Genomic DNA, 12,995 nt, shown 5'->3' with positions numbered 1-12,995 from the left:
CTTGGTTGGGTTGAAATCAGTTTGATAGTTCCAATGAAAACCTGTCACGTGATCTCATCCCCAACAGTCCAATCAGCAGTGTCCGGGGCATTCCCCACCCTGCAGTTGCACTTAAAATTGGTGGGGATACTTATTATATAATTCACCTAATATGAATAAATTAAGGCCTAAAGCTGCAAGACAAGAGGAAGAACAAGAAAGATGGTGCCATCTTTGTCCAGGCATTATCCAGAGTCACCATCTACTCCTTGGACCAAGATGCCTGCTCAGTGATAGTTGAGGAATTCGGAGTCTTAAAGGAAGCATACCTCCATCTATTGACTGGGAGTGTGCACGGTACCAGGAGAGTCCCTAGTGGAGAGGAGGCTTTGGAGTATCCACAGTTTGGGAAACATACAGGCACAATTTCTTTTGATTGGAGGTACAAGTTTTGAGAGCACATTGGTTTTACCATAAATTAAAAAAGGTCCGGTACTACCAGTGATACACCTCCAATCCTAAATGTACACTAAAAAACAAAAATGGTTGCCCTGGTATTTTAAGTGAGGTGAACACAATGGCCACGTATAATAATAAAGTAACAGATTTATTGAAAATGTATAAAGACATCATATTGCATATGCATATGCCAATACACCAATACAGACATCAATGCAATACATAATAATAGACATAATGGTAAATTAAAATATTATTTGTATATATTGAATTTGAAGAATCTTTTGAACTCAACGCGTTTCGTGAGTTATATTTTCCCACTCATCAGGAGTAGATGCGCATGAGCATTGTCCAAAAGATATATATATATATATATATATATATATATATATATATATATACATAGCCAGGATGGCAGAAACAACTCTAACCATATGGCGGCAGCAAGATAGTCTGGTATCATCACTTTGTGATACAGCTTGTTTACTTCTATTGATATACATACCTATTTGTTTTAAGCAGGGACATGGAAACCAAGTGGGATCTTCACATATACATGTACCACACCTATCCTCTAACTGTTCCCCAGTGGGGTGCTTCATGGTCCCGTCCCTTCAGCTCCCGGACCAGACTATCTTGCCGCCTCCATATTGTTAGCGTTGTTTCTACCATCCCGGCTTAGTTGATATGTATGTATGGTTTCTCCCCACTAGGATTTTTTTACGGGTTTCCATACCTCATTGGCTACTACTATGTATATTTTTAATTGACACTATCTATATATATTTATTGTCAGTTATAAACCCGGTGATCCTGCCAGTTCTCCTTTGTCTGACTGCTCCAAAGCATATACTGTAGCTGCTGACATAGTCATTTAGCTTGCCGGCATTTCCTCCTTGGAGATGCAGGATACTATGTTGAGAACAGAGTGGCTATATCTCCGTAGTCTCCATACCTTCTTATTTAAGGTTTAAATCAAGATAGCAAAGAAAACAACGTGTTTTTTCCCCCCTGCTGTGCCTTAAAGTGGTGGAAGGCAAATGTTTTGGATTGACAATTCAGTAGGTCCCCATAGTCAAGTGTGGATGGAGAGCGAGATATCGTCAATACCTGAACTGGGCTTGAGTAGTGATGAGAATTTATGATGTATAAATAAACCATAACAGCCAGCCAGATTTTACCTAATCAGATCACTACTTTCTGATTGGTCAGTAACTGTAAATTTTACTTTATTGTTGCTCCTTGTGTTGCCTTATTTATTAATCACATATCAATGATCTTACTTATAATATGTTTCTGTGAAATTTCTTAGATGTGCAATTTCTGTGTTATGAATTATATCTTACAAATTTGGCAGGATACGTGTGACCGTTGATGGCGAGTTTCTTCATTATATCTTTCCGCTCCAGTTTTTGGATTCACCAGAGTGGGATTCACTTAGACCCTCTGAAGAAGGGTTTTTTCAGGTAAATAGCTGCCATAGGCTAATTCATGGCCTTTGTTTTAAAGTGGATCTAGAGTTCTTGTATCATTTAAAAAAAAAAAAGAATATATGTATTTGGAAACAGCTATATTTGATATTTACAGTTATATTTCCTGTTTATTGATGCTGTATAGTGATTATGCTTTTTTTGTTTCTCTCTGGCAGTCTGCTCTGAGTGATTGACATCTTGAAACATCTTGATCTTGTAACCTCAGTGTTTGTTAGGTAGGGATGCTGTCTGTACTGTTGATGCCAATAACTCTTAAGCTAGCTATACATGGCTCAGTTTTTATTTCATCCAGCCAGTTGGCTGAGGTGGATGCGGGAATCCTTCCCACTGTGTCATTGTATTCTGACAGCAGGGGTGTCAGCTGGACTCCTTCACTGTCAGAATACACCAATTAGCGATGTAGCCTATTGACTGTGACACCTGTGACTTCCTGCTGTTTTACAGCCAGCTTCCCACTGCACACTACGCTTCCTCAATGGTCCCGCAGTCTCCTGGGACATGTAACGTGTACCAGGAGGTTGCGGGCGGGGGGAAACTTTAAGCTCTGTTAGCCTAGGCAAGCAAATCAGGAGCGGGTACCTGTCAGAAAAAGGTACCCGCTCCCAGAAAAAAAGAAAAAGGTCACAATGATGAGAGAAGAGGGGGGGGGGGGGAGGATGAGCAGAACTTCCTTTTCAGGTTAAATTGACCAAAAAGAACCAAATAAAAACAGTTTCTTGCTAGCCCCAGATCAGATGTGATCCAAGAAGCATAGATTCGCATGTCATGTAAAACAGCATTATTTACAATAAAGGCTTTTCACATATACATGGTGCAAATTTGATCCGGTTTTAAAAAAAGGTCCTGTGGAAGTTTAGTTCAGTGCGGTGCGAATTTCAGCTCCATAGAATACTATGGGACCGGATTGAATTTGCAGTCTCGTGTTCACATCACTGTGAATTTTTTTTTTTTTCCTAGATTTTATAGAAAATAAATTGCAGATATGACCACTCCCTTCACATATTATTACAAAATTTGCATGGAAACTGCACATGTACCACTTTAAATTCGCTCCCAATTCGCACCACATCAGTGTGAACCGGGGCTTAAGGTTTACATTCCCTTTCATTTTACTTCAATTTCATTGTTCAGGTATGTGGCATTGCATAAAAAAAAACAAAAAAACACTTTATTATGGAAGACAACTCAGCCATAATTTAACTTCCTATGCAGTGCTTTAAGTGGCCCAAAAGAGGTGCCGGTAATCTATTATATCCTATAAATTTTGTCGCTCCCCCCCACCCCACATCAGGGTCCCCACAGAGCACCCCCCCCTGGCCTGGGCTGGGACTCCGGAGCAGGGGGACTCACTAGTGGTGACTGGTCTGGCTCTCGAGTGGGAAATATTCTTGGGGGGGAGGGGGCAATTGAGGGCGCAGATGTCCAAAATGAGCGTACTGGTACACTAAGGCGCACGGATAGGTGGCGGTATGCTCAAGAGCAATATTTGGAAGTGGCGGTACTGAGTACCAGTGCATACCGGCCCACTTAACCACTTAAGCCCCGGAGGATTTGGCTGCTAAACGACCAGGGGGTATTTTGCGATTCGGCACTGCGTGACTTTAACGGACAATTGCGCGGTCGTGCGACGCTGTACCTAAACGAATTTGGCGTCCTTTTTTTCCCACAAACAGAGCTTTCTTTTGGGGGTATTTGATCACCTGTGCGATTTTTTGATCATGCGCTATAAACAAAAAAAGAGCGTCAATTTTGCAAAAATAGCAATATTTTTCACATTTTTTTATATGAAATTCCCCCCCAAAAAAATGTAAAAATCAAAATTTTTTAACATTTTCGGCCAATTTGTTTTATGCTACCTATGTTTGGTAAAAAAAAATCGCAAAAAGCGTATTTTGATTGGTTTACGCAAAAGTTATCGCGTTTACTAACAAAGGGAAAGATTTTTGTCATTTTTGTTGTTTTTTTTTTTTAACGCATAATGGCGGCGATCTGCGATTTTTTTTGCGGCACTGCGACATTGGGGCGGACAGATCAGACCCTTGACTGACATTTTTGACACTTTTGGGGTTACCAGTGACATTTCTACAGTAATCAGTGCTATACATATGCACTGTTACTGTAAAAATACACTGGTAGTGAAGGGGTTAACTTTATTTGGGAGGGAGGGGCTGTGTGTGTCCCTAGGGGCGTGCTTTCTACTGTGATTGGCTGTGGCTTGAGCTGTAAGGACACTGATCAACGGATCTACATAGTAGATCTGTGTGATCAGTGTCTTTACACCGAGGAGAATGACAGGCAGCTTGTTTACACAAGCTGCCTGACTTTCTCCCTCTCCCCCGCCGATCGCAGAGTGGCCGGCGGACATCGGGTCCGCCGGTCACACGCGCGGGGGGGTTCGTGACCGCGCGGGAGCGGGAGCGCGCCGCCGGCGGCGCGCGCTCGCTCCCCAGACCCTCCCAGGCTAATGACGTACCGATACGTCACTCTGCCTGTGAGGGGCTGACCGCCGCAGTATATAGTCGTGCGGCGGTCGGCAAGCGGTTAAAGCACTGTTCCTATGGAGTAAACTTTACAAGTACCATGTATTAGCCATCAGTTTCCCATGATAACCCAATGCTCCAGTCATCACCTCAAGACGCTAGTGCCTGGCACCCAACCTTCAGTCCAAGGGTCATATGCAGCCTTTTGATATATGATGTGCGGCCCTCGTATCTCAGCAGTTTGTCATGGGAACATTGATTGGGGTAATAGTACTGATCTCTACTAGCCTCATGTAACATGTTCCCAGTTTCATATTGTCTTCTGCAGCATATCCCTAGTCAAACATGTAGCATGTCTACACTCACTTCATTTGTTAGGTCTCCAGTTTCTTGCAGTCATCTCAAGCATTACATACACTATATTACCAAACCTATTGGGGTGCCTGCCTTTACACGCACATGAACTTTAATGGCATCCCAGTCTTAGTCCGTAGGGTTCAATATTGAGTTGGCCCACCCTTTGCAGCTATAACAGCTTCAACTCTTCTGGGAAGGCTGTCCACAAGGTTTAGGAGTGTGTCTAGGGGAATGTTTGACCATTATTCCAGAAACAACTGTCAGAGGTCAGGCATTGATGTTGGACGAGAAGGTGTGGCTCGCAGTCCTGGCTCACCCCAAAAGGGTGTTCTATGGGGTTGAGGTCAGGACTCTGTGCAGGCCAGTCAAGTTCCTCCACCCAGAACTCGCTCATCCATGTCTTTATGGAGCTTGTTTTGTGCACTGGTCCAAATCATTTGATGGAGGGGGATTATGGTGTGGGTGTTGTTTTTCAGGGGTTGGGCTTGGTCCCTTAGTTCCAGTGAAGGGACCCCCTAGGGCGTCAGCATACCAAGACATTTTGGACAATTTCATGCTCCCAAGTTTGGGGTTGGCCCTTTCTTGGCTTGACTGTGCACCAGTGCACAAAGCAAGGTTCATAAAGACATGGATGAGTAAGTTTGGGGAGGAGGAACTTAAATGGTCTTCACAGAGTCCTGACCTCAACCCGATAGCCCCCCTTTGGGATGAACTCAAGTGCAGACTGTGAGCCAGACCTTCTCTCCAACATCAGTGCCTGACCCCACAAATCCGCTTCTGGAAGAATGGTCAAACATTCCCATAGACACACTCCTAAACCTTGTGGACAGCCTTCACAGAAGAGTTGAAGCTGTCATAGCTGGAAAGGGTGGGCCAACGCAATATTGAACCCTACGGACTAAGACTGGGAGGCCATTAACGTTCATGTGCATATAAAGGCAGGCATTCCAATACTTTTGGTAATATTGTGTATATTAAACATTATGTGTGGCCCTTTGGTGATATCAGGGGCTACATGTGAGGCTCCATATAGCTCTGACAACCACTGCTCTAGTGCATACTACTTATTTAGCTTACTTCATGACCGTATTTCTCAGCCCAGGAGTCACAGGTCTTGCATACATTCAACTGTAGAAACCAATGACAGGATGTGGCTGTACACTGATCTGGGTGTATACATGGGACAGGTACAGATGTACACCCCATGATGTAGTGAACATCCAGAGACATACACATGTACGCTTTACCAATGTAAAGCCACATCCTGTCATTGCTATTTACAGGTGGATGTATGCAAGGCCTGTGATTCCCGGGCTTAAAAAATATGGCAGGATTTACATTGTATGGCCCCCCTCTGCACCTGTGTGCATGAGGCCTTAGACCTGACCGGTTGTGTTTGGTGCACAGGTGGGCTAATTAATAGTGTCACACAGGGCTCAGTCACGCTCATCGGAAAAGGTATATACATTTAGGCTGATTTATTAAAGCATTTGAGAATGTTCACACAATAAACTGCATGAAAATTCACTTTAATTATCCAGTCATGTGCAGATGAAATAATTAAACAGGAATTTTCTTTTGGGACGTAGATAAAAGAGGCGCTGGTGATCTTTTATATTACTGGAATAAAACTTAGCACGTGTAATAAATATGTATTACTAGTGTTAAAAGTGCTTATTAGTGAATAAATCAATATAATTAAAGGTATATTTTAAAGTGCACAACTCAAAATTAAAAATTCTGTTACTTATTAGTAGATAAATATATAAATAATTATATATAAATAAATAATGTACATGCAACAAGCAAATCAATTATATAAATATATAGTATTCCGTGCAACAAGCAAATAAAAGTGCTTATTAGTGCGTGCATAAAAAACTCATCAAATATAAACGGATATAATCGTGCTCTCCAGTGAGAAATAATTATATAACAAGTGTCTCTGCAATTCGTGCAACAAAAATATGCTCCTTAAAGTGCTTCAGGTGGTGGGGTGTGACACACGTGGCCTCTTACCAGCTTCCAATGAGTCACAATGACTCCCAACGCCTGTGATCCCTTTAATTGGGTGGATCAGACCTCTCCTCGATATCTTTTGGGTTGGATATCTGCTCCTACATTAGGCGTGTATGGACCATATAGTCCGCATAAAGATAAACAAAAAAATAAACAAAAAAAGCCTCCAATAGTGAAATATTGGCAGGATTTACATTGTATGGCCCCCCTCTGCACCTGTGTGCATGAGGCCTTAGACCTGACCGGTTGTGTTTGGTGCACAGGTGGGCTAATTAATAGTGTCACACAGGGCTCAGTCACGCTCATCGGAAAAGGTATATACATTAAGACCCGGTTCACACTGATGCGAGTGCCGGGTTCGCATGTAATGTCGGAGCGCACTGCTCCGACATTACATGCGATCAGCTGTGCGGTGCGAGTTTAGCCATACAGTTTGTATGGCTAAATTCGCATCGCACCCGGTGCAAACACGCACAGGAGGCATTTTTGCAGCCGCATCAGGATCGGATCGCACAGCGGTTCACACTTGTGCGATCCCATCCTGTGCGAACTGCACGATCGCACTGCGATATGCGATCAAACTGGGGGTGTCGTTAAGATTACATTGACACCCCCAGCGGATCGCATATGGCAGTGTGAACTGCCGGGGGTGCGTGTGCGATGCGGGAAAAGGCTGCGAATTCGCAGCCTTCCCGCATCGCAATAGTGTGACCCGGCTCTTAGGCTGATTTATTAAAGCATTTGAGAATGTTCACACAATAAACTGCATGAAAATTCACTTTAATTATCCAGTCATGTGCAGATGAAATAATTAAACAGGAATTTTCTTTTCACCTAAATGGATAATGAAAGCCAATCTTCACGCAATTTATTATGTGAACTTTCTCAAGTCTTTTGGTTATTTAGTTGAGATGCAGTGTTCTGCACGCATTTACATGTATTTTAAATGCATTTTACATCCTTTGTTTTAAAGTATTTGTCATCATTTTAATGAATTCCTATTGAAGCTGAAAATGCTTGTAAAAGTACAATTTCTCACAAAGTATATTTTCTCATATGGAGAGAATAAGGCTCCTTTCACACAGGCATTCCATCTGTCCATTTTTCATCCATCTATTGACGGATAAAGAATGGACAGCAATACATATCTATGGGTAAATGGATGTAAACGGATGATCGTCTGTTTACATCTGCATCTGTTCAGATGTGCTTTTTAAAATGGAACAAGTCGGGGCCGTTTCCATGCCCTTTCCCATGATTCCCCCTCCCCCTTTATTTTGTTCCTTGTTTTTCTACATGTATTGTTGTACTTTCTTATGAAACTTTCTAATAAAAATTATTGAAATAAAATGGAACAAGTCTCTACTTAAAAAAACAGAAGCAGACTTAAACGCACATAATTGGATATATATTCAGAATTCAGAATACATTTTTAATCCCAAAGGGAAACTACTGTAACTTCCATTTTTCCATCTGTTTTTCCATCTGATTGTGCATTGGTTGTTAGCAGTCAGCACCTACTACGGTCCTAACAACCAGTGACTCATCCCTGCTGTCAGGGATGAGTCATATGATGTTAAGGAGCCGGTACCCACAGGCATCGTAACATTCATGACCCATCCCTGCTGCCAGTGGGGGATTCCCCGATAACAGCAGAATGTAAACAATAGAGCCCACAGGTCTGGTATGGTTTTTGAGGGGGACCTCATGCCAACAAACAAAAATGATGTGAGCCCCCCCCCCCACACACAAAAAATAAATCTATACCAGACCTATATACCAGGCCTAGAGAAGGGGGGTGGCGAGCGTGCCCCCCCCCCCCCCCGTACCATACCAGGCTACATGTCCTCCATCTCTTAAGTAATCAATGTGCTGGGGTCACAGGGTGTTCATTTAGGTGGCTGGGGGAAGCAGAGCTGTCATTTGGTGGTGGCAAGCGGCAGGTGTGATCAGGTGGCTTTTTTTTCCCTGCGGGTCGGCAGTCCTTATTTACCGTGATTGACGTGGACCTACATTATGGGACAACCTTATTTATAATGGATCTACATGAAGGACAATTTTTTTTTTAAACTGTTTTTGTGTTTATTTACATTTGGATTTTTTTTTTTTTGGTGAATGCGTAAGGGTACTATGTTTCCCTACTCTTTCAGATGTGGGGAGGGCCAGGATCTGGGGCTTCTAGATCCCGAAAAGGTCACCCTGCACACCCAACAACCACCAGCTAGGGCTGTGGGGAAGAGGACTTTGTCCCCCCCCCCTGGTAAAGTACCCCCCCATGTGGAGGAGGGCATGTGTGTAGCCTGGTAGGGTTTTGGGGGGGGGGGCGGATGCTCATCCCTTCCCATTCCTGGCATGCCAAGCTGCATGTTGAGATAAGGGTCTGGTATGGATTTTGGGGGAGACCTAATGCCATTGTTTTTGTTTGTTTTTGGCATGAGGTTTTCCCCAAAATCCATATCAGACCAAAAGGATGAGGGGGAACTGCACACCATTTTTTTTTAAATGTTTGTTTATGCTCTGCTGTCAGCAGGACACCGATGGATTGATGTAAAAATGGATGTAAAACTGAACTAAAAGCAGACGTAAAAAGTGAAGTAAACTGAATCCGTTTTTTCTATGAGTAAACTTGATTGATCGGATGACGCTCGTGTGAAAGGAGCCTAATGCTAACAAAAGTTATTTTCAATGCCATGTAGTGCAGAAAAATGCAGGGAAATATAGACAATGTGTATGAAGTCAGATTTTGATTCTGTAAAGAGTATGGTTCATTTTCCTAGTGGACTGGATTTTGGGAAGCACTGTACTAGAGAATGGTAGATGGGCTTTGATAGAAGCAATGTATGTTTTACAGTGACATTTTGTAATGTTGCATATTATGTTGTTTCGCAGGTAACTCTAACTGCAGAAAAAAAGTGCCGATACATTACCTGGAGGAGGAAAAAACTGTATTTATTATTTGCCAAGCACCGCTTCATCTCAAGACTCTTTTCAGTGTTGATTAGGGGAGACATTGCAGATAAACTTTATGCATTAACTGAAAAGGTGTCTGTGGACAGTGGGTTTCGATTTGACATCCGATTACCCAACTATTATCACATGGCATTACCACAGCAATCAAATACGACCACACCTACTATTCGTGTTCAGGACTTTTCTACAAGGAGGAAAGCAGCCAAACGACCATAACAAACTCTACCACTTTCTTATTGGCATCCCAGGATGATCTGGGGATCGATCATGGTCAAGACTTCTCAGCCATTCAAAGTGCCACTAACTGCATTCATAATGAGCAGTTTTCATTCGTATTCAGTCTTTTTATAATGTCCACTGTCTATTGATCTCATTGAATAGGTAATGTATTTTAATAAAGAAAATAAATGTAGGCGTTGCAAAAGCCATTGGTGTTACATTACCCAGATTGCAGAAATCTATACGTAGGCCAATTATTGCGCCAGTTTTGGACCAAATATGCCATAAACTGCGACTTATATAGGGAAAACATGGCAGATGGGTTTCTGAGATTAATCAAATACATTGGTTGAAAACTCGGATTGTAGAATACCCATATGTATCAATATATGAGGTCCTCATAAGCTTGGTCTTTATTATTATTTACCACATGATCCAGTTGCCGAGAGAAAATCATGGGAAGCCATGCTGGCCTCCCCTTCAAAAAATGCTTGCCTGGGGTTCAAGGTGATCCAATAACTTCAATACTTTAAGGTTGCCAACTCAGAACAAGCTTGCAGATCTGGAGTTGTGACCTTATTCTGATAAAACAAAAAAAAAATAGTTTTGATTAGATACACATAGGTGTGTGGACTTGAATGTTTGTAATAGCAATGTAGATGGAAACCCAATGTCCGTTTATCTTCACATTCTCTGCTTATGTTTAGGGCAATAGAGAAATGTTTCTTTTACAAGGATATACAACTTCTGCCACACATTGCAACATTCCTGAAGAATGACTAAAATTCATAAACCATGCACCCTGCAAATAAAGACCAGCCTGCTGCCAAATAAGCCTTTGAACAAAAAATGTGCATGTTCTGGCCTAGGAAGGTGAAAAGGTTGAGGGTTCAGTCTCCAGCCTACCCAAGGGTAAACCAATATGAAATGGCTCTGAAAATCCATCTCAGCCTATTGTATTGTCTCCCAGGAGAAGAAGAAAAGGTTGAGAGTTCAGCGTTGGGTAGGCGCAAGGGTAAACCAATATCTAATTGTAAAGAGAGAACCCCCTTGGGTGGGTGGGACTTTAAAGGTAACTAGTAAATATTTCTCATAAGAAAAATTAAATTTTAAATAAAATATACAATTTATTGAAAAAAGTGATTATAAGAAAGATCATCAAGGTAAGTTATATTGTATATATAACAATATGAATAAACATATAATACAATACAGTATACAGGTGTACAACAGAGCCCAACGCGTTTCGAAGTATTGTATAATACAAGAATCTTCCTCAGGGAATCTGTGTATGTTCCTGAAAAGCATAATCACATGCCGGAAATAAATCGGAGAAATGAAAAAGACAAAGCAATATAATAAATTACATATTATATACCAAGTCATTTACATGAGTACTTTTTGCAGTTGCGACAGCATATTATTCCACCTTATTAAGAAAGTATTCATGGCTAAGTTGCCATCAATAAGTCAGTATTAATACCTGACTCTAGCTCCTACCCTGTGGGATTATAATATATATCCCCCCTTTTTGGACAAACATTTGTGGCTCTTAGTCTCTGCAGGTATGTGAACTCTTACCATGTGGTATTCTCTCTCCTTCTTTTTTGATTTATTTTTATTTTCTATAGGGTGAAAGATAAGGTTTTTGACTTATTGATGGCAACTTAGCCATGAATACTTTCTTAATAAGGTGGAATAATATGCTGTCGCAACTGCAAAAAGTACTCATGTAAATGACTTGGTATATAATATGTAATTTATTATATTGCTTTGTCTTTTTCATTTCTCCGATTTATTTCCGGCATGTGATTATGCTTTTCAGGAACATACACAGATTCCCTGAGGAAGATTCTTGTATTATACAATACTTCGAAACGCGTTGGACTCTGTTGTACACCTGTATACTGTATTGTATTATATGTTTATTCATATTGTTATATATACAATATAACTTACCTTGATGATCTTTCTTATAATCACTTTTTTCAATAAATTGTATATTTTATTTAAAATTTAATTTTTCTTATGAGAAATATTTACTAGTTACCTTTAAAGTCCCACCCACCCAAGGGGGTTCTCTCTTTACAATTTTCAACGGGATTACGGTAACACTTTACCTGGAAACTACCTACATACCTCTACAACCAATATCTAATGGCTCTGAAAATCCACCCCAGCCTATTGCGTTGTCCCCCAAAAGTCCTCGCTTGGGAGATGTTGGAATAGGGCTATAAATACAGAATAGTTATTTATGTAACAATCTAACTGTACATATCCATTTGGCTAGGTAGGGCTACGTGGGCAATTTATTCTCTTTGCTACGGGAAATGTAACTATGTGTTCTTCTCCCTGGCTACATATGGAAATCAACATGGTGCTAATGAAATAACAAGCAATTAAGCCTGTAAGTAGAAAAGAGAGTTTTTCGTCCATGTAGCACTAGCCTTAGGACTACCAAAACTATGTAATGTCAGGGTCTATCTAATTAATGTATTCAGTTTGTATTCACTTAGGGAGACCTTTGCACTGCGTAGCAGTTAATTGATCTAAAGCAGAGGAGGTGCAATTATAATGTAACATGCATGGTACGCTTAACATTTAAAACAAAACCAAGTGTTTTTATGTGACAGGTACATAACATTTAGAAGTATTTGCTAGACATGCAATTTTCTTGAGGAAAATCTGTACAGACAGGAAATTATAGACCACCATGCTGGCTTTCATTCTGAAAATGCTACATGCCTGGTTGTCATGGTGATCCAATAATGTCAGTAGTTTGTAAGTTTAGAATAAGCTTGTAGACCAGGAGTCGTGACTTTATGACTTTACTAGCTGCATGCTTTTTCTGGGTCAATGACTTATTGAGGCCAGAGACAACTAGCATTTTTTTTAGAAGGAGGTCAGCAATTATACCCAATATATTTTTCTCACTTCAGGTTTCCTTTAGGCTGTAACTGATTTAACCGTAGCTGGCATAGGTGGTCACATTAACCAGCAAATTTGTCAATTAGGTTGC

The 12,995-nt window shown here is 41.1% G+C and overlaps 2 protein-coding genes across 5 annotated transcripts in view; both read left to right on the top strand.

Annotated features, from left to right (window-relative positions):
• The window catches only part of POPDC3 (popeye domain cAMP effector 3), a 115,829-nt gene extending 105,644 nt beyond the window's left edge, over positions 1-10,185 (top strand). For both annotated transcript variants that reach the window (XM_082249692.1, XM_082249693.1), the window contains exons 3-4: positions 1,796-1,904; positions 9,677-10,185. In XM_082249692.1, the coding sequence (XP_082105818.1) occupies positions 1,796-1,904; positions 9,677-9,973 (406 nt within the window). In that variant the 3' untranslated portion in view covers positions 9,974-10,185. The remainder of the gene's footprint in view (positions 1-1,795; positions 1,905-9,676) is intronic.
• POPDC1 (popeye domain cAMP effector 1) overlaps positions 1-12,995 on the top strand; it is a 333,254-nt gene that overhangs the window by 105,618 nt on the left and 214,641 nt on the right. The window lies entirely within an intron of this gene.

This window comes from Pelophylax lessonae (genome assembly GCF_965119305.1).
Source record: "Pelophylax lessonae genome assembly, chromosome: 3".
In the NCBI taxonomy this organism is placed as follows: Eukaryota; Metazoa; Chordata; class Amphibia; order Anura; family Ranidae; genus Pelophylax; species Pelophylax lessonae.
Note: the sequence above shows the minus strand (reverse complement) of the source record. Positions and strands in the feature narration are given on the sequence as shown.